At 38.4% G+C, this 22,014-nt stretch overlaps 1 protein-coding gene across 1 annotated transcript in view; it reads left to right on the top strand.

The window, feature by feature from the left end:
• Positions 1–245: 245 nt before the first annotated feature.
• LOC106914126 (E3 ubiquitin-protein ligase NEURL1-like) overlaps positions 246–22,014 on the top strand; it is a 37,246-nt gene continuing 15,477 nt past the window's right edge. Inside the window, exons 1-3 of the mRNA XM_088013013.1 lie at positions 246–1,671; positions 8,397–8,638; positions 10,937–11,258. Of these exons, the coding sequence (XP_087869139.1) occupies positions 1,638–1,671; positions 8,397–8,638; positions 10,937–11,258 (598 nt within the window). The 5' untranslated portion in view covers positions 246–1,637. The remainder of the gene's footprint in view (positions 1,672–8,396; positions 8,639–10,936; positions 11,259–22,014) is intronic.

Consider the following 22,014-nt stretch of genomic DNA (forward strand, 5'->3'; position numbering starts at 1 on the left):
TCTGTGATTCTACATCGTATATAGGAGAATGACTTAATCTTGTACAGTAATTCATCCATAATCTACAGTATTCCCATATTATGCGAGGCATTCCTGAGCTTTATCTTGCTTTGGAAGTAGGACATTCATCAATTTATGCAAGAGAGGATGCAGGTGAGTTTTTTGTTTGTTTTTTCATACAGTGCTGCACACAACTCTGTAAGATCTTATCAGAGCAGAATCAGGGCCAGTAACAAAAGCTTAACAAGCTGATAAAGAAGGCTGGTTGTGTTTTGGCCCAAACAGAGCCAGTCTGGAGCCTCTGGAGATGATGGGGGATGTTTTACAAAATGAAGAAAATTGCAGATGACCCAGAGCTCATAAGACTGTCAATACAACAACAGAGTGTCTTCAGCCAGAGGCGGCTTCAGATTCACCATAATACCCACAACCCACAACCATGTACAACAACTGGGGTACTGTGAGTAATGACATCTAATTTCTCATTCAGAATATTAAGCCTTTTGTAAAAGATTTTTTGTCCTGTGGGTGCAAGGTTTGAGTTTCAACCAGATACAGAGCCCTGTACACATATCTCGATAACTGTAGTTAGATCATTTTGAACACAATTCTGAAAGGGCAATATTCTGCATTTTCCAGGCACATATTAACATTTTATAGCACAATTAAGTAATGCTGTTACCTCCAGTTGTTATAAAAATGCTGTATATGTCAAAGAGGACTTAAAAGAAATTTGACTTTGCAATTTGACGCCTCGAAATTGGGCCTCTGCTCTTTCAGACACTCTGTCATGTCATTACAACAATTCTCCTCCATTATGCCATTTACAGCCATTCTTAAGAACCTTGAGAAGTAGTTTGTATGAGCTCAGCAGATGTTTGCTGATTGCTGCTGCCACTAATCTGGTGGAGCTGAGTGAGGAAGGCTTGAAAATGCATGAAATACCTTGAAAAAGTGCGTGAAAGAAACATAGCAACACCCCAGGTATATTGTTGATGAGGGAGTAACATTAAAGCTCAAGAGATACATTTTACATAAAACCCCATCACCCTCTTGTAAAATGTACTAGATTACTCGAAACAAGTGTGAGCAGTGGAGAAACTACTACACAGGAGACTCAACAGGTGCGAAAGGAAACGCATTTCACATTAAAGCACAAGATGAGGGCGGGGTGAAACTGAAGGCTCACAAAACGTATAGGATTGTTGCTGCAGCTCTACTTTCAGTTTGCTCCAGCAGATTGCATTCGATATATGCAGCAGAGCAGGAACTCTTGGACCGCTGGTGTCTACAGCGTTAACAACCCTGGGAAGCTCCACCTCCACTACCACCTTCTATGTTAATTTCAGCGTGATCCCTTCACAGCGAGTGAGACAACAGCGCTTCAGATCTGTGAGTCTCTGCCTGCTGCTTAATATCGATGAGGCTTTGGACAGTCGTTGCGCTCAACCTCTCCTTCTCTCCGGGGGCTTTTTTTTTCTTCAATCAGCTTTTTCTTTTATTATTATTATTATTATTTTTATTTTATTTTATTTTTTTTGCGTCCTGTCAGTATTATGTCGCAGCTGAGAACGCGCTCCTGACTAAGGATCGTGGATCCAGCTCGCACAGAGGGTGAAAGCACCTTGCATCCAGTCATGGGAGGTCAGATCACCAGAAATACCTTCTATGGTAAGGACATCTCGCATCACGGTGCAGGAGGCATTCATTAAAGCTGCCACGGATCACACATTTGGGTTTTGAAGCGCGCCTCACAACAGAGGCGTTTCTGTCAGTCTGAAATAAAGTCAAAGTATTCAAAGGGCAAGTTTTAGCCGCGTTTGGATTAGTGGAATGGTTTGGAATGATTAAAAAAATGTTTTGTACATATAGCAGTGTTTTGCAGCGTTAACTGTACAGCCAATGTGGAAAGTTTCAGTTTGCATTTCTTTTTTAAAGTTTCGGGTAGCATCTGCTAAACACAACAGATTCAAGTTGCTAAATTACTTCAGATCCTAAAGGAAAGGAAAACACCTGCTGTTCTCCTGAATACCATTAGCGCTAGTTTTAACTGTAACTTCCACATTAGTGAATAAAGCTGATTTTTCATTGAAGATATGTTGTTTAAGATGTTTTCACTATGAATATTCAGGAAAAAAAAACAACATATAGGAATTAAATAGATCAGGATAACTGTTACAGTTTTCAAGATATTAAATCATGTAGCGAAAGATATATTTTAGCTTATTTGCATGGGGAATTTTAATCAAATTAAGTTTGCGTTTGAAGTTATAGATAAAATGTCAACATACAGAAAAGATCACCATTGATCAAGACTATATCTAAGTCTTTATTAATGGTAACTGAGTGCATGTTCAGCAGGTTTTTTTTCATTGTTGGCCCCAGGTTTCTGAACTTAAGGCCCCAAAGGTGACTATGACTATGTCATTATGTTACCTGACAACCAGACTGGACCGTGTAACAAGGTCATTTCCCAGTAGAGTAGCTGGACATGGGCCAACTCTTTCTGTTCTGTTGTTGAAGTAACAATACAGTAACGGACAAGGATATTGTTTTGACAAAAAAAAAAAAAAAAAAAAAAATGGCGCCATGACAAGAGCTCTGTCATCTCTCCCTTTTTCCTCATTTGGGAAAACAGAAACGGTTTTGGTTGTTGTTTAGATGTGATACTGGGGAGTGGAAAATCATTTAATAATACGCACAATTTATGCACAAGCACATTAACAAAGAAATAGGCAAATAGGCTTTTTTTTTTTCTTTTTAACCCGTGTCATCTTGCGAAATGTTTTACTTTTTTCCGTGTTTTGATTTTAAATGGTATGGATGTCTTCATCAGATAAGATGCTTAAATAATTGCTTTCTTGTGCAGCAGCATCTGTTGCTTTCTGTTTTTGAAAAAATGCTAACAGGTGGATGCACGCTCAAGACTTGACAATTCAAGTGTTCACTTTTACTTTTGTTTCTATTGTTTTCAGTGTCCTATTGTTTATCCACCTATTAAACAAGTCTGGACTCCGGACTTTTGTTTAGACTTCACCTGACTTTAGAAGTTCTTTGGTCTTAATAACCAAAGCCAACTTTAAGATTTTATCACATTACTGTTGACATGAGCCATTTTGTTGACTCTACAGGAATTTGACTCAACTTTTTGTATGTTTAAGGAAATCAGCTCACAGAAACATTCTCTTTTTTGTACACTATCACAACCTTAAGATAAGAAAACCAAGTTGTTTTTGTATGTCTCATTTCTCCCTAGTATTGCCAACATGTTTATTTTCTCCTACTTTACAGTTTTGTTTTGGCATTTGTGTAAATGAAATAAATGAAGGGCCCCTTTATACTTTGTTTTCAAGAAGCACCTGAGGGTGAAGTCACGCTACCTTGAAAGTTTGCACATTTTTTATCCTGCTCACATACTTTAAAAAGAAAATCTCAATACCTGGAGACAAATATTCTCGATTATTTGTTGATCCTAAAAGTATGACCATCAGAGGAAAATAGTGGTTTATGCATGTTTCTGGACAAAGGCAAGAAGGTGGACAGAGGTCATATGGGCACACAGAGAAGACACTGACTCAGAAAGACATCGTGTCATCATTTTCTTCGCAGAAGGATACCCGCCTGCCAAACTCATCACCAGGACCTGGTTGAACTATTTTGGCAGAGCTCTTTGCGAAAGTGTTGTGTGATTGGTCAGAAGTTTGTTGCTCCAGTGTTTAATGCGGAAATACACATCAATGTTGATATTTGTCTTAAACTATTCCTCTTCGACTGTCTGGTTTTTGTTTCTAAAGGAGACATGAATACTTCTGACGATATTTGAACCAATGCAGCGAGGAATTATGTACATTTGTACAATTGTTCACTAAATAATGACTATATTTCTAAGATTCACAAATAGGACATTTTAACTCCTGGATGGAAAATGTAACAGAGGAGTTTGTTGGCAGAAAAGCATCACGCTTGTTCCGCAATCGTTTCGTAAAATCAAAACGGAGGATACGATTCCTCTGTTTCAATATGCGCGAGTCAGGACGTGACGTGTAATGAAGCAAGAGGGTGTCCCCCTGGTGGTCAACGCCATTTTATGAAAGGTGTGTGTGTGAATGCGAGTGGTCCACAACCACGTGACTGCAAGCCAACTGTTTGGATCAAGTATGTGGGAGCCTTTATACAACATAACCTTGAGTCATGACTGATGAGGTGAACAGCTACAAAGTGACTCTCATGACAGTCACTAAATTGCTGTCATTTAGCTTAGCAATTTAGCACAACTCAAAAAGAAGATTATTTATGTCTGTAAGTCAAAATGCAGTACCGACGAATGTTAATTTTGTGCACTCCTCCAATAGAGTGTTGTGAAATTTGTCTTTGCATCAGAACATTTGAGTTACTTGGTTGATTCACACAGACCCTTGTTGGTGCGTGAAATTATTTGGTTGAGAAAGCCAGTATTCTTCCACATCTCTGAGGATTTCTTCACATTTCTACAAAATGATAACTTCACAGACCTCCTTAAGTTTTAAGTATCACACTTGTCCACCTCTTTGGAAAAAGTCCTCGAGCTATGATGTGTTTGCAAAAAGTAAAAAATATACGTGCCTTGTGGCTCTTGTGCATTCCTTCCAATGTTTGTCTAGTGGGCCGCGATACTAACGTCAGACTGTGCTAGGACATTTATTCAGGCTTCTATAAAGATCTCCAGCCTTGTAGAGAGAGCAGAAGGCCAAATCCCACGCACCAAACCTGCTTACTGTCTCTGGACTGTCTGCTTCAATTCATGACAGCAGAGGCAGTCATCTTGTACGTGACTTTATCCATCTTTGGGATTTTTATCTCATCTTTGACAAGGCGCGTTTCAACTATCGTGCCAATGTTCTTGCTATTGTTTACCTTGTTGGGTCGCATTCCTTTGCACTCACTTTGCTTGAAAAAAAAAAAAAAGGTATTTTGTGATATTTTATTTACCTTTTTATTATTGGCTAAATGTTTAGAGTGCAGAAAACTGTCCATGGGGGAAAAACAGTTTTGTTTTGGAAAAAAAAAACTCTGCATTTGATTTCTTTTACTGTATGTTTTGATGTTAACATCAGCTAAAATGAAAATAGAAAATGTATTTACAAATAAAACAAGTTCTATATACAACAACCTGGGTCAATATGAAACATTAATTACAACCTCAGTTCAATAACTACACGTGTCACTCTTGACAGCAAAACTGCAATAACTTATTTCCAAACACTGGTCCAATCTTCTTTCTGGAATTGGTTATATTCCACTATAATGGAGAGCTTTCAAGCATAAACAGTCTGTTTGAAGTCATGCCACTACACCTGAATTAGCCAAACTTCGACTATGTATGGATGGTTGGATAAAATCCTTCAGGATTTGCTGCTGGAGGAAACGATCCACAGTTCCTTCAATTATATGAAGTTTTCCAGGTCCTGAAGCAAAAAATACAGCCATAGAATATCACAGTAACAACTCCATTTGGGGTGGTATGTTAGCTTAATATCACATGGAATACAGACACAAAACACCTTCCTCAAAATCTTGGTCATTTAAATGTGTTTTGGAAAAACATCATTGCCCCGTCTCTTACTTATTGTTGAACCTATCAATTACAAGTGAGGCCTGCAGCGCTGTAGATGCTCTTCTGGGTCAGTTGTGATCGTTTGGATGAGTCGTCAATGCATTCCCGGTGTAGGTCTGGCTGTGAAGGTTCACCATGATGCCATGTGTTCTTTGCTTCAGAGTAATGCATGTCATTGTGGTTGGACGCAGTTGCAATGCCTCAGAAAGAGCTTAATATCTGGACATGATGTGGTTCTTTTAGACACTCGATGTTGTCACACAGGCTCTACTCATAACCTTCCCTCACTGTACATTTCTGCTAGTAATCAGGCCCAGATGGTGCTAGTGAAGCTGAAAAAAATGTGGTTAATCAGTTAATTCACGAATGAACAGCAAGGAAAGTAACTGTTTTTGCATGGGACGCCGGTTTTGGGCTGCATACCTTTGTTCTGTCAATAAACAAAATCCATATTTAAAATCAGCTTTTTATATTTACTGTGGCTATCTTTGTCTGACGTTAATCTGACTTTGATTATCTGAAACATTTAACTGTGACACAAAAGCAAAAAGAAAATAAATGCATTGTAAGGCAAATATTTTTCCACCAAATTGTAGAAATAATATATCAAAGTAGGGATAAAACGTACTAATCTGTGATTAGATAGTTTAGGGTAAAGCTGCACACTATCTGCAGGGAACTGAGATGTTTCTGCTTTGAGATCTCACAGGAAACGCTCCATTTTGTCTTAGGCTTTGTTATTGAATGGGTGCACCACAGACCTATTGTGTTTTCCTCAAGACATCACGTCTGACTTGACATCATGACTACAATATGGTTGGAGATTTGTTATGACTTCATTTAAGACCACTGTTGTGCACAAAGCATAATCCTGCATTGTTCTGCAATGACAAGAGCTCACAAAGAGTTTAACAAATAGACTGCTCTGAACCCAGAACCCTTGGCAGAGTTTCACTCCATTGTGATTCGAATAGAAAGACTCTGCAGAAATATGCTGACAGAAACTCACTTTCCGGCCCTATTCAGTTCATCCTAATTGCTTTTTTTGTTTGTTTGTTTGTTTGTTTGTTTGTTTTATTGCTTCTGTCAAGCCATACCTTTACTAATAGAATCGACCTGAGGTGGGTAGTGATGGTCACATGTATATTCTCTGGCATTAACCTTACAAAGTCAACCATGGCGAAGTAAGAATAGCTGCAGTGGATATTTTCTCCTCTCGTAGATGAACACAAGCAGCTCCTCCACAGTTTGTCAAGTTTAGGTGTGAAAATGCAATCTGTTCCCAAGTGTGAAGAGGTGTTAATTAGGTTTAAATTATTCATCTGCAACCCTGGCAGATCGTCTGAGTTTTGTAATACTTTTAAAAACCTTTAAGTGTGACAGGCAGAAACAACTGAAGGAGTGTGGCAGATAAACTGTGTCTAATCAAATGAAACGAAGAGATACGGAACTTATTTTTGTTTCAGTCGAATCAAAAACGTTTCTGCTCGACAATTAACGAGAACCTCAAGTCTGTGAGAAAACACCTCCTCCACTAAACCACGGTGACCTTGGTGTTGCATTTTTAAAAGGAATGTGGAAACAAGAAAGGGGAGAGGTGACATAATGAAAGCAAATCTCTGTGAAAACAGCCTTTTTATGCCTTTGAGCAAATCTTTTATCTGTGGGAACCTCGTTAAAATATGAACGTCAGGCTGGAAACAGTTATTCACATTTTCACATGGGGAAAAAACAAAAATTTCCTAAAATCTGACGCATAATGTGATTCACTACGTACCAGTTTGCCTTACTTTGCCCAACAAACCCCAAAAGTTGTTTTAAGTAAGAGAGGTTTCTATTTTTTTTAATCCTGTTTGGTAAGGCAGGTAGCCTGAGCTTAACTACAGTTCCTTGGCAAAGTATTCATACCTTCCTCTTCCACTTCATAGGTGAAAGAGAAAGGATATAAATCTCTGGAAAAAAAAATTAAGAGACGGCTTAAAATGATCAGTTTCTCTGATTTTACTTTTCATAGTTATATGTTTGAGTAAAATGAACATTGTTCTTTTATTCTATGAACTACTGACAACATGCCAACAAAATTGCAAGCAAAAATTATGTAGTTATTTTCAGAAAATGAGAAAAGGTCAAAATAACGAAAAAGATGCATATTCATTTAGAAACAATAATACTAATGTTTTAACTCAGGACGATTTCAGAAATCAATAGTTGGTGGAAAAACCATGAGGTTTTCAATGGGGTTCAGTGCAGTGGGCTCTTAATTTTTTCCAGAGCTGTATTATGTGTGTGTGTGTGTATGTATGTATATATATATATATATATATATATATATATATATATATATATATATATATATATATATATATATATATATATATATATATATATATATATATATATATATATATATAAATATATATATATATATATATATATATATATATATATATATATATATATATATATATATATATATATATCACCTGTTAAAGTCAATGGTATGTATTTATCTGCTTTGCACAGCTAACGTCCTGAAAATCTACAATTGTGCACCGTCATAAATCAGTCAGTGATTTGAAAGTAAAGTCTTTTTACCAAGCCAGATGTTGCATGAGCTGACATTTTCTTAGAGAAGATGACATGTGACAGCAGCTGTCAGTTTTTATTAATGTGAAATGGTGTGCGGTGAAAGTCTATAATTCAATATTCTAATCTAACGTTTGGCTGTTTTGCTTCAAACCATGCTTGTAGGGAGATTTAGTGCCTCCACACCTGTTGACCAAACTTTTCCTTCTCCATGTAGACTCTCTAAATGGACCATTTCCTGCAGCACCCCACCGATTCCACCACAAGCCGAAGCGCTGCCCGCCTATCCAGCCGTGTAGAAATCTGTCCTCCTTCCCTCTGCAGTTCCACCCTAGCACCAAAGGCTCACAGATTATTATGGACCTGTCACAGAGAACCGTCAAGAGACAGGCCAGCTTCTGCAATGCCATTACCTTCAGCAACAGGCCCATTGCTGTTTACGAGCAAGTTCGGCTGAAGGTAAATGTGTTCCTAATAATTGTGCATGGTGTGCCAGTCAGAAGAGACAACGATGTCTTTACTATGTCATGTACTTTGTCATGTAGTTTCTACACAAATTATTCGGAAAGCTGGTAATTCCGATTCTGATTTAAAAAAACTAATTCTTAATTCTTCTAATGGCCGACTCATTCAGCAAGTATGATCTTGTTATTCTTCGCCTTCTCTTCATCCCCAGTCTTTGCTCTCCTGTTTTGATTTTCTCTGTGCTGTTCTTGTGTGGGCCAAAGCAGCGGCAGCTTAAAACAAGTTTCCACTTCACCTATCAGGCCATCTATGTCTCAAAAGCGAGAGAGCAGGGCAAGCGCTGCCATATGAGGAACCCTGTTATCTTGAGCCGTACATTCTAAGTAAATAGTGAGTCAAAATAAGACAAAAATCGTTTGCAGGTGATAAACATACCAACGTGACCAGTCTCAGTAGGTTTGAAACACATATGTTGTTTTAAGCAATGCTTGTGGCTTGGCACTAGGGATTGAAATGCAAACCTCTTTGAACCAATAGGAAAAGTCAACGGCCTATGAACCGTTTGACCAGAGGGGGCAGTAGTGAGAGTTTTTTTTTTTAGGCAAAATTATGCCGAACTAAAAGAATTACACAACAACATTAGAATTCACACCAAAACATACATATGGAACCCTGAATGAATTATTTAGACTGTTTACCACCAAAAAAAAAAAGATTTAAAGGCGAGTTTCACTTAAGGAAACGCAGCAGATTGCATTGGATCGTTGACCTTACAGCAGCCCCTCACACAGAGCATGCATGCAGTAACAGTGGAGAGCAAAACCCCCTTGTAAAAGCAGAACCTGGCTCAGTACGAGCGGCCAACTGGGGGTTTGAGAAGACAAGGCAGATGCACAAAAAGAAAGAGAAGAACCGATGTAGGATTATTTTCCAAGTTCATGAAAGTAAAAAACTAATAGCAGGAGATGGAGAATGATTAGTTGATATTGACAGCAGCATTATCTCAGCTGATGCCCTCCTCCAGGAAGGCAACACGGCCAAGCAGAACAACAGACAAGGTCTATGGTGGAAAAAAACAACTAATAGAAAACGTAAAGTTACCAGTCGAAATGAAGGCACATAATGCAAATTGGAGTGCAGTAGAAGAAGAGAGTAGCAAAGTGAGGAAAAATGGTCAGTTTATCCTCCAGCAGCCTATGCCTATAGTGTTCATCCAAGGTCTGTTCTGTCTGCGCCCATGCTGTTTGTCAGGTGATGTTCATGCACTGCACTGCCAGTGGATCCATTTCTGAAACCAGCATAGGAGGGAATTTTTCCCTTGGATGGAGAGCGAAGCGTTTTTTGGCAAGAAAGACGACAGACGACAGAGACAACCTATCAGAGTAGTCAGAGTTTATTACACAATCACTGACGATGTAAATGTGCAGTGATACTGGGGATCACTTAAATTAATGCTTGAATAGTAATTTACCATATTTTGTTGACATTGATCTCATGCATTATTTATAATATTTTATGTTGGAACATGAAAAAAATTTTCTTACTCTAAAAGTCTGCAACCGTGCCTACCAGGTGCACTGGCTTTCCTACCAGGTGACAAGTTATGCACATCCAGTGACTGCTGTAATGAACGGAAGAGGACTTTATTTAAAACCACTTTAGAGCTGCTGTTTACTTTCACATCGCAACTACAATCGTTTGCTTTTTCAGTCTCTCAGAAATTGATTTTAAGAAATAAAGCTACTTGAAGATTAAAAAAATGAATCTGGGGATTTAAAATACACTACTCCAGTGCTTTGCATAGTTTTACATAAAAGAGTAGTCTCACTACATTAACCTTGTTTCAGCAAATTAGGCTTGAATTTACTTATGTGTTGGTAATGTCAGCAGTTCCCATTAAACCACATTGTGTATTTCCAGGACGGATGAGACAAAATGAATCATTGAAACGTTTCCAACAATACGTCACAAAATGTAAACATGCTATGTAGTATTTATTTTCATCAGTCAGTCACACAGATGCATAAAGTGCAGAGCTCACAACTTTTCACAGAGACAGTAAACAAGTTCCCTTCTCTTTGTGGAAGTAAGACTGATTAAATTAAATTAAATTAAATTAAATTAAATTAGTGGGTGATTGTACCTTTAATTGTGGTTGTAATTAGAAATGATGTGTGTGAAACTGTCTAGATATTATAATTTGATTCAAGTCAATTAACTACTGAGCACCTTAGGTAATATTGATTCATCATAATTTGAGTGGCTGTTAATCTGACTCTATCCGCTCTCCAGATAACGAAGAAGCAGTGCTGCTGGAGCGGAGCTCTGCGTCTGGGCTTCACGTCTAAAGACCCGTCAAGGATAAATCCGGACAACTTGCCCAAGTACGCCTGCCCCGACCTCGTCTCCCAGAGCGGCTTCTGGGCAAAAGCCCTGCCAGAGGAACTATCTAATGAGGGGAATGTCATATCTTTCTGGGTCGATAAGAAGGGCAGAGTGTTTTACTGTATCAACAACTCCAACCCCATGCTGTTCTTCAGTGGCGTCCATGTTGCTGAGCCCCTTTGGGCTCTCATCGATGTCTATGGCCTAACCAGAGGAGTTCAACTGCTTGGTAAGTCATCTACTTAGACTCACCTATTTTGTATGGCAAATGTCCCAATTTGTGCTGCGTTTTTTTTGTTGTTTTTTTTTCTTTTTGACCCTTTGTTTACATCTAAAATTAAAACAAAGACTACATTTGTGTTTCTCTTGTGTTACCTTAAACATGTTTAGGGTATTGTTTCTATCATACAGAGCTACAGTCTGTTGTCTATTTAGAGCTAAAAATATTACCCTTTACATGGCAAACATGATCCTACTGAAGATCAACAAGAATTTAGCTCCTAGCTCCTCTTCATCCTCACTTCCATGATAGCATGTCTGTAAACCTCTGCTACCTCTGGAAATTTTTCCCACAGTTTTTTTTTCTTTTTTTTTTAACTTAAGAGATTAAAAGATGATGCATTAAACCACACAGGTTTTTTTTTTCCCCACACCACCAAAATGACCCAATGGAAAAAGATGGTGGGAGATAAGGTAGACTGTTTAGTTGCCACGGTTGTTGGTTTCAGAGCAATTTCCCTGAGGGAGGAATTTCTGAATGTTTAAAATCTATTCTAACAAGTGCCGTTTATAGGGTCATTACATCAAAGAAATTAAAGGCAAACAGGTCCTTCTCAATTATTAACAGCAGTTGTTCACTACACCAAACCTCCTCAAGTGTGTCCCAGCTATAGATTTAGATGCGTTTATAACATACATTGGAAACGTATCTCTGTTTTCCATGAATAATTCAAAACTAGGCAAAAAAATACGGATAATCACAATCCCCTCAGGATGCCGCTGTAATTATTTTAAATCCTTCCCAAAAATGGCCCTGCTTCTCTTTAAAGCTAAGACTCTGTCAGCACCACTAATAAAAATAGAAGAGACTCCAGGATTGTGCGATCGTGCCGTTTAACTTCATTTCTTGCAGTGTGGTTGACGGCGTGAAGCATGCTGTCTCATGACGGGCTGTTTGGTATCTGCTGCTGGAGTGCCGCTATCTCGGGTTCACTGGCCTCATGGTGCTGCTCAGCCCAAAGTTGTTGCAGAAGAACGAGAGCGTTGTATTCTTCTAAGAAGACGCTCGAGAAAAGACATGATGTCATGTTGTGACATGTATGCCATGTTTTTTGGAACAAAGTCAGACTGCTGGAATGTCTCACTCTTAGTGATTATTATGTGTTTAAATAAAAGACTTGTCACCAAATGACGTGCCATAATTAGGGGTGTGTTTCCTCCTTACAAGGTGAGGCAATATTGGGTTCGTGGGAATTAAGAAGAAGAGAGTTTAGGAGCATTTTGTAGGCGTCAACTTAAACTAGGTTTTAAATAATTTCTGTTTAGTGTTTACCACTTTAATTCAGCTTCCAGTAGTTTTAAGTATTTTAAATACTGGTCTTTAGATGATAAAATGTAGTGTTTTTAAAAACCTGACGTAAGACATATTTGCCAACTCTGAAGCTTGTTTTGTAGTCAATCTGTTGATTTGTTTTTTGGACCTAGTTGACATGTGCACATCCTTATACAGCCTCCAGGGCTGGTCGGTGATCTCCAAGTTTCCCAGTTGGAATTCCCACTTCAAGGGAAATTCTTGTTAAATTTCCGTCTCCTATCCTGGAAAGTCCAGCCTCTTTAAAGATGCGCCGTTATTTGACCCAGTGTTGTCGGGCAACTCGATGAACAGTCAACGCAACTTCAAAACTACTTTCATTCTTACTTCAGACTATGAGTCTTAACAGAGGCGCAACTGCACATTATTCTGGTGGATGCAAAAACAAGAAAGGAACGTTCGTCAGCGTAGAAAAAATACAATCCTCGCCTCCCCGAGGCGAGGGGTGAGAGGGTGAAACTCACGCTAGATTTACCTCATCAGGTGCGTGAGGTGAAGGAGCGTAAGGCTCGCTGAAGTGTATGGAAAAACATAATCATAATCGGTGCGCCGCCCCTCCAGACAGGGTTTTGGCGCCCCCTCTGGTGCTGCGCCCCTATGCGTTGAATGCGCTGCATACCCACTTTTTGCACCACTGAGTCTTAAGCAGAAATGCAAAAACAAATCATCAGGCTTAAAGCGCACACCTTCATATAGTGCTTATGATAAAAGCTTGGACCAATTTCATTAGACAAAATCTCACTAAGTGATCAGTTCCTGAGGCAGACTTCCCTTTGGCAAGAAAAAAAATATGACCACGAGATCTCATTACACCCTTAAGTGTAGCAGTTTTTGTTTTCTGTTTCCTAGTTTAACTTTCAGGTTCCACTCTTTGCAGTATCCATGTGATCCATGTGTTTTCTACGCTGTTTTGCCTAAATGAATTGCCTTCATCCAACTTTGGTCCTTAATATCTGATCTCCTAGATACAGTCTTACTCCAACACATCTAGATTATCCCTAAATTACGACTTCAGTATGTTGTCAAGCTCAGCAGAGGCCTGAAAATCGACCATTTATTTCCTTTATTTCAGTTGTGTTGAACAAGTCAAATATCAGAAACGTACAGGAGATCAGCTCTTTGGGATTGGAGTTGTTAGACTGAGAAACAACCCCCAGGCATGTACACCCGCAAACTACAGGCATACATTAAGCTCACAAATGAGATAATATAGTATTGCATGATTTTAAAACCTTCATTTATGTTGATCCCATTAACTGGCAGATGGTCTAATTATAGGCTTTTGTGCTTCTAAACCTAATTACACCCTCAGCACTTGATAATTTTTTCCATCTTTACAGTTCAGTCAGAAGTTTCTCAAGACTACACTTTATCCGGCCTGCCTGTGAATGAGGCCATCTGTTAAAATCCTGTTGTTTCGATACTGATTTTCCCACATTAATCGCCTTTATCTGCACAATGATGGGATAAGCTGAGAAGCTTAGCTCCTCAGTTTAAAGATCAATTGGCTATCAGCTTTTCTTTATATTCCAAGAGCGTCACTACTCACCACTTTTGTATCTCACAGCCCAGCACTGTCCTAGGAGTTGCCGCTGGTTCAGCAAACACTTATCCTCTGAAATACTGGTGGACATGTCAAAGTCGGGCTTTGCAAACCAGCACGTATTTTCACTTAACGGCAGATTGCTTTATGATTCCTAATGACGCTTGCACTAGAGTCTGAAATGTAAGCTGCAACAGCGGATAGACTCAGCCAAATGTCACCTGTTGCTGGCTCGTTATCAGACAAGCGGCCAAGGTAGAAATTGTAGATCTCTGGCAGTTTGTTACTTTTTCTTTAGTTCCAAATGGAGCGTGGAGATGTGAAACAGGCAGGCGAGCGCAGAATGACTTGACTGTGTGACCTTGATTTGGCTTTTAAGATAAATATGCACGACAGTGAAACAAAAAAAGGGGGCAACATTTGCGGTGAGACTAGCCTGTTGACTTTGGCTATATGTACTGCTGAGTAAGTGGTTTAACGTTCTTTAAGAGGTTTAAGTCTATTAAAGCAGCTTCCAGCAATTCTGCTCAGGCAGAAAAGCATACTTATCTCCAAGAGTCTTCCTCTGCGCCAATGGGAGAATTTTATGAGAGTACTCTGCCAGATTAGCACAGAGAGACAATTGTTTCCCACACAGTTTTGGTGTACTTGTAATGGTTAATGTAGCCTTAAAGTGCATTTTCAGTTTGAGAGAGCGTTCAGACCCAACAGCGACTTCAGTCATGATGGCTTTACTTCTCACAAAGAAACTCAGACGACAGTGAAACAATTTACAAATTCCCTTTCTGAAGACGACATGCAGATGTTTCATTTATTTACCGGGAATTAATTAAAGGAAAATATGCTCTTTTGATGGAGCATCATTGAAGTGTAACCATGCAATATGTGCTACGGTACAGATAGATCACAAGGTGAGATGATGCAAGATATATCATTGAAAAAATAGACACATGAGTTCAACTTCAAATATATTTATTGTTTTAATATGTTATTCAGGTTATTCAACCATTAGATGGATGCAAGATGCTAATAAACACTGTTTTCAAGAGTTTCAAGAACTCCTAATTATTCATGTAATTATATAAAACATACTTTTTTACAAATGTTGACTGTGAATGCTTTCCTCGGCATTGTGGAGGTCTGTGCTTGCTGCAATATGTTTTGTTGCTGAGATGGTATTTTAGGCCTGAATAGCTTTACTTCTTTTTGCACAACTTGTGCAAAACAATAGTCTTTTCCAGCATCCCATCAGATGTTTCTTTGAAACAAAAGTAAACCCCCAGTGCTCTAACAAAAGCTGCTTTGTCGTCCATCGCTGTTTGTTTGCAGATGTTGCTTGTGCATCAGATTTACAGATTAAGTAAACGTTTACAAATCAGAAATTGACTTTTTTTTAAAAATCCACTATGAGCTCAAAATTATCTAGTCCAGGTTCATATATCACAGCTTTTAAGTTTTTCTCATTTTAATGTGGTCGTAAAAAAAAATAACATTAAAATGCAGTTCTTCTGCTCGCAGAAACAAAAGGAAGGCATTATAAATCAAAAACTGCATGCTAAACAATTTCTGACTGTAGAAATATCCAATAGGTTTGAACAGTCTATGCAGATCAGATTTTGAAACGGAGGCAATGAAAGTATTATAGATCTTGAACTCAAGATAATCAAATGCAACCCTAGTTGCTGCTACCGCTAGTCTGAAGGAGCTGAATGGTGACATGATGACAGTCCTCAGTCTAACTGTGTCAGTGAATTGGAGAAACGGCAATTTAGTATTTGTCTCTGAAATGTGTGAGAACTATTCTTACAGATCCCCTCAAAATAGTTTTATTGACTGACATCTTTCAGTCTCAGTAATATTTCTGATTAAAATATGTTTTCAATTTGGCAGCAATAACCTACTAGTTTGCTGCGTCATTTCTTGTTAGTATTTTTTTATAATTGTGTAGTTTGTCTGGTTAAACTGTTTGACCTTTTCAATTATACAATTACACACCATGCTGTTATTCATCAATGCCATCGTCCATCAGATCTGTTTCACCTCTCAATAAGTGCTCTTCTGCTGAACAGCTTTGCTTTGCTGCAACCAGGTTTCATTCTGATCTTGAAACCTTTCCAGGTGTGCTGCTCTTTTCCTCTGTGCTGCTGTTGAGGGAGAGCAGTGTAGCAGCTAGCCACCCATGCCAGGAGTCAAAGGTGACCCCAGGATCAGTGAGGCCGCTGAAAGAAAGCTGAGATGGTGTTGCATAAGAGAGGAAGCTAAATTAATCTGCTGAAATCAAACTGAGCCTCAGGGTCGTCCACGGCAACAATGCTGCCCATGCAATTTCATGAAGATCTGTTACATCACCGCGGTCGCTGGGCTCACACAACTATCAATACATACTAAAGTGCCCTTTTTTGAGGTTGCTGCTGCGAAGAATTCCCCGGCTGGGACACATTAGTCCTGAGAAGGGCTTATAAAGGGTTTCCTCAAGTGTATGACAAGACTCTTGCTGCAGAGCTGTTATGCAGGCATACTTTGTCAACTGGGTTTTTCACAGATGTCTCAGTTTACCATGTTTTTCAGGACTTTTTCTGCATCTAAATCATTCTAGTTTTTATCTGTTTCTGGTTGAAGTATTTCAGCTCACCACAAAATTATCTCCAGGAAGTACTGAAAACCAACTTATTTATGTTTCAAGTTCGCAGTATGCGGTCGAGGGAAAACTTGAAGTTCGATTTACGTCCTTTAATCAGACACTGATCACCTTATCAGCTACACCTCACTATTTTTTGGCTCTTTGAGCTGTTAGACGTTCATGGTAGAGATTCAAAACGCTATTGGAAATATTCCTCTTAGATCTCGGTTTGTATTCATATGATGACATTCAGCTGTTGCTGCAGATTTATCTGCACACTCATAATGCAAATCAGTCATTCCTACACATTGCAAAAGTGCTCTGCTAGACTAATCTGGAGTACAATAAAGTGTCTTGTCATTTTAAACAAACCAGTGTGAAGTGAAATAATCTGAGTATTCACATCTGGTGCTTCCATCCAACATGGTGTTTGTTGGATCCACAAAAAACATGTGAGGTAAAAGGACAACATAAACAGATGGGTATAACCAGATGTAATACTAAAGAAATAAAGCTAGAATGTGTCCACCAAAGCACAACATCACTAGCACCCAGAACCATTGATTCAAGGCAGGATGAATCCATGCTTTTATGTTGTCCAGGCCAAATGTAAACCCCACTGTTTGAATGTTACAGCTAACATGAAGACTCGTTGGATCGGGCAATGATTGTTAAACATGATACTGTCCGGTCAGAGTGAAACCTACAGACTCGGTTTCTTGTACTTAACTGGCAGGAGTGGCAACTGATGCCATCTTCAGCTACTCTAACCCATCGGCTTCAAAATTTGACAAGCTGCGCATTCGGAGAACACACCTCAGTTACTGTACTCATCACTGTTGTAACGATTGCTGTTATTTTTTAGCTCCTGTCGCTTATGATTTTGAGCCAGTCTGCCAATTCCTCTCGAAACTCTGCAGTCAGCAACGACAGTTTTGTTTTGTTTGTTTGTTTGTTTGTTTTTTCATTTATAAACCTGAGAGATGATTGTTGAAAATTACAGTGGTAGTTTAAACTTGCCATGTAATTGCTGAATTGTATTAGCAAAAACCAGCATACATAATAAAGTGTCTGCTGAATATGTGTATGTGGGTTTGCACAGAGAGCACGCAGCACGCTCGGTTTCTTAAAGGTATGATGGATTTCTTCTAGGTTCAGAAATTCTAAGACATTTTGTGATGGATGCAAGATGCTCTACTGGGGCTTTGTTTACCATAGGTAGATGAGTCATTTAATCACTGACAGAACTGTAGTGATCCGTAAGACGGCGTCTGCTAGAGTCATCTGCAACTTGTCTCTGTAGTCATTAAGGAAAAATCCAAAATATCTGCCAGCGTGTCATGAGGCCGTGTTCTTTCCAAGTGATTAAGAGATGGGCTTCAACATAAATCATCTACATTTGCTTTGCAGTGGACCTGTAGAGCATCAGCATCGGTAAATTGTCTTGCTGAAGCAAGACATTTTACATGTCCATGTTTATTATCACTCTGAGGGACAAAGAGATAAAGGTAATACTTTCTATGTACATTTTCAATGAGTGGTTTTGAGCTTTTTTAAAAAATAAATCATTGAATATGTTTACCACTTTCGGATTTGTCTTGGCGATACATGGTTTTCCAAAAAGCATATTTTCAGTTAGATTATATGTGAAATCATCATTGGACCTGCATGCTGGTGTCAGTCAACATAGAATAATAGGTGTGCACATTACCATTTTTATATTAGGTCAGTTTTATTTATTTTTTCTGGAAATTAAGGAAATAATTACACAAGAAATAAAAAAAAATGGCAAAGCATAGATACAATATTTAATAAAGTCTCTTGCTGTTTCCAGAAATTATGTACAGTAGACTCAAATGGCAGAAATATTTTCACATTGATTGTTCTTATTTATCTAGTAAAGCCAAACACTTAAAATGTTCCACTACAAGAAATAAAAAGGAAAATGCAAGTGAAACATATACAGATTTTTCCATTGTATTTATGTTAAAAATAAATTTTTGAGTACAAATTTCTCTGCTCTCGAGGATGTCAATGAAGCACAAATTTTCTTCAGAGGTTGAATATTAAACAGACTTTTTACAGCATCTGTCACATTTCTTCATGTCAGAGCTGCAGGAGAACCTGGCTAAAAAGACACCACGTCTTTTCTGGGCTGCATTCAGTTTCCATGGTAACCAGCAATTTTACTATTCAATATGCATTGGTAGTCTTCAGTACTTTCGTTACCTCTTTGGTTTTTAACTGAGATAAGATAAGCAACAAGAGGTTGGTTTTTACTAGACTAGACTAGAGGGGGGGAAAACGCACTCCAATTGAAAGTAAGCTTGTTTTCATGGTACTCCAAACATGCTTGGATAAATAAACAAATTTGAAGTCAGCAACAATCCATTAGTCCTTGGAGATATGTCACGATTTTATATCTCGTCAGCAAAAATAAAACACTTGATTGTCTCAATTAGTTTGAGGATCTGAACTGACTATCTGCACTCCAAGCAGATTAAAAATGCAGATAAAAAAAAACATATTGAAATTAATAACAAGGCCAAGCAAAACCTGTGACAAGTCTACCATTTAAACACCGGTGCAATTCCTTGTTTTTGTTATTCAGATCTGCTCCACTTATTTCTAAGAAACACGCAACATGATGGGGCTGGTTGAGGTACGTTTCCGATGAATTGTGTTTTCATTCTTTTTTTTTTTTTTCTGAAATTTTCTTGCACACTTGTCATTGTGTGAATCTCATCGTTCTCAACTGAGAACTGAAGCTACTTTTGCTCGTGCTGTTTATCTTTGTTGCATACCTGTTTAGCGTTCAGATGAAATGATGAGAAACTCGGTGCTTTACACGTGTCTAGTGCTATTCGAACATGACTGCTTTTGTTTCCTGGCTTTGTGTTTATTTTTGTCCTTTCTCTTGGTGTGCTACACACTCCTGCCACTTGCTACAACACTTATTGTTTCACTTGTCAACATAGATTAGGTGACCTCTCACTGGGTTTGATTTGTGGATTTCAAGGTTTTAAATATAGAACTGGATTTGTGATCAGGCCACACGCGGTTTGTAGCACTTGGTTGTTCTGAAGGCGACTTAAAATGAAATGCTGGCGGAGAAAAAGTTAAAATTGACCTCTGCTGTACTCAAACTCTGATTACAATAAGTGTATTACACCATGTAGATGCAGTTTTTACCTATTTCTTCCAGGCGTCATAAAGCAAGTGAACAAAGCTCTTTTGTTAATTTTGATGAATGAAGCCATGCGATGGACCAGAGGGGTTTGCTTACCCTGAACTATTGCAAATTGATGCTACACTAGTACATCTGATTTCTGGTCTGGTGCTTGAAGCCAAATCTTCCAAAAACAATATGCTAAAAATTCGCCTTGGTAATCACAATATGCAAAATCATTTATCAAAACTGTGTATGAAGCCAAAGGCAAACAGCGGGACGGTGAGAGAGAGAGAGACGGAGAGGGAGAGAGAGGCAAAAAGATATGCTAAATGTCTCCATACTATAAACATTTAGTAATTTCCTTTCACCGAAATCTTTTGGCTCAAAGAAGCTAAAATCATGCATCATACTGCAGCCCTCCACCATTTTCCCTGTTTTGCTCCCTGTTGTACTTGAACCTTTCCTCGGAGTTTAAAGATAACACATATAAATCACATGAATGATCCTGTTTTAAAGGACTTGCTATTAAACCTGATTACAGTCGAGAATATGCTCTTCCCTGTCCCACATTTTCCTATTATGGAAATTTCTGCAGCTTGTAACATCAGTTCAGGTCAAGAGGACAAGAGATTTCCATGTAACACTAAGAATTACAACACTAGAGGTTACTATGGTAAGTCTGGGGTAAAATTATGCTTTTCTACAGAGCTATATATTATTCTGAACCTCAAACGTCTTACCCAATATGTCGTATGCAGGAACTGCAGCTCAAGATGCTTTTTCCAGTTGTCTTTCAGTTAGCAACCTTTCTTTCATAATTAAATATAATTAAAACACATAACCATTGTTCCTTAAGGCTTTATATTCTTTCAAAATAGTTTTGGTTTTAGTTTCATCTTGATGGAGTGAAAGTAAAATCTTCTCTCACATGTTTTTGTATGACTAGCTACAAGTTGGAACCACAACCTTCTATGTATTTCAATGGGTTCTTATGTGATGGAAAAGCAGAAAGTAGCGCAGGAGTTTCTTTGCATGTCTTTCATAAACCTTTGCACATAATGCATCTGAAATGTGTGGCACACAGCAAGGGGTTCTTTAATCCAATCTCCTGAGTCGATACTTTGTGAAGCCAGCTCTCGTCTTTATCAGTGTGCCTCTGCCAGGTTGGCAAAACCTATTCTTCTATGAAAAATACCTCAAGTTCAGTCAGATTGCATGAAGAGCCTCTATTGTTTTGCTCAACAAAAATGATTCTCAGTTGTATCTAAATGTGAACTTTAAGTAGGTTATTCTAATAAATGCCTTCACTTTATTATAAAACATTTCATTGACTCTGACTGTGCTGGAAGTCTGAACTCCATCCCAGTCTCAAGTCTTTTATAGCTTCTAACAGATTTTCTTCCAGAATGTTCTGGTATTCATTTCCATTCATCTCCCCTTCATTTCTGACCAGCTTACCAGATTTTGCTCAACAAATACGATTTCCACAGCAGGATGCTGCCACTAACATGTTTTGCTCTGGGGATGGTGTGCAGTTTTATTTTTCTGCCAGAAGTTGAATTTTGCATGTGGGCTAAAAAGTTACATTTTGTCCTCTGACCAGAATTGCATTCTTCCACATTGTCTACGAAACGTTTCTGCGGTATATCTGAAATATTCTCGCAGTTTTTAGCCTTCAGCTAATCACTTTTAAGTCACTGCAGCATATTGTCTGCATCATTTGTTATTTGTTATTTAGAACTATTATTTTTATTCATAAAGATATGGGTTTTATATTTAAAAAGTACATCACTTTTTCTGTAATGTAATATGCATGTAAAGTTGAGGGGCATAGAGAGCCCTAAAGGTTAGATACATTCAGGCAAGAGACAAATACTTTATTAAGACATGCAGCACACCAGAGGATCAAATAACACTTATATTCACACCCCTAAAGAGATGGACTAACACAGCTGCTCCCTGGTAGACGGCACATTCAAATTTCATTAAGACATAATGTCCTTCTCCTCTTCGCATAACACAGCTGGTAAAAGGACTGTTCACTTTAAGCAAACTAACC

Source organism: Poecilia mexicana, unplaced genomic scaffold, assembly GCF_051168715.1.
Source record: "Poecilia mexicana isolate PSO_F unplaced genomic scaffold, ASM5116871v1 scaffold_15, whole genome shotgun sequence".
Taxonomy (NCBI): Eukaryota; Metazoa; Chordata; class Actinopteri; order Cyprinodontiformes; family Poeciliidae; genus Poecilia; species Poecilia mexicana.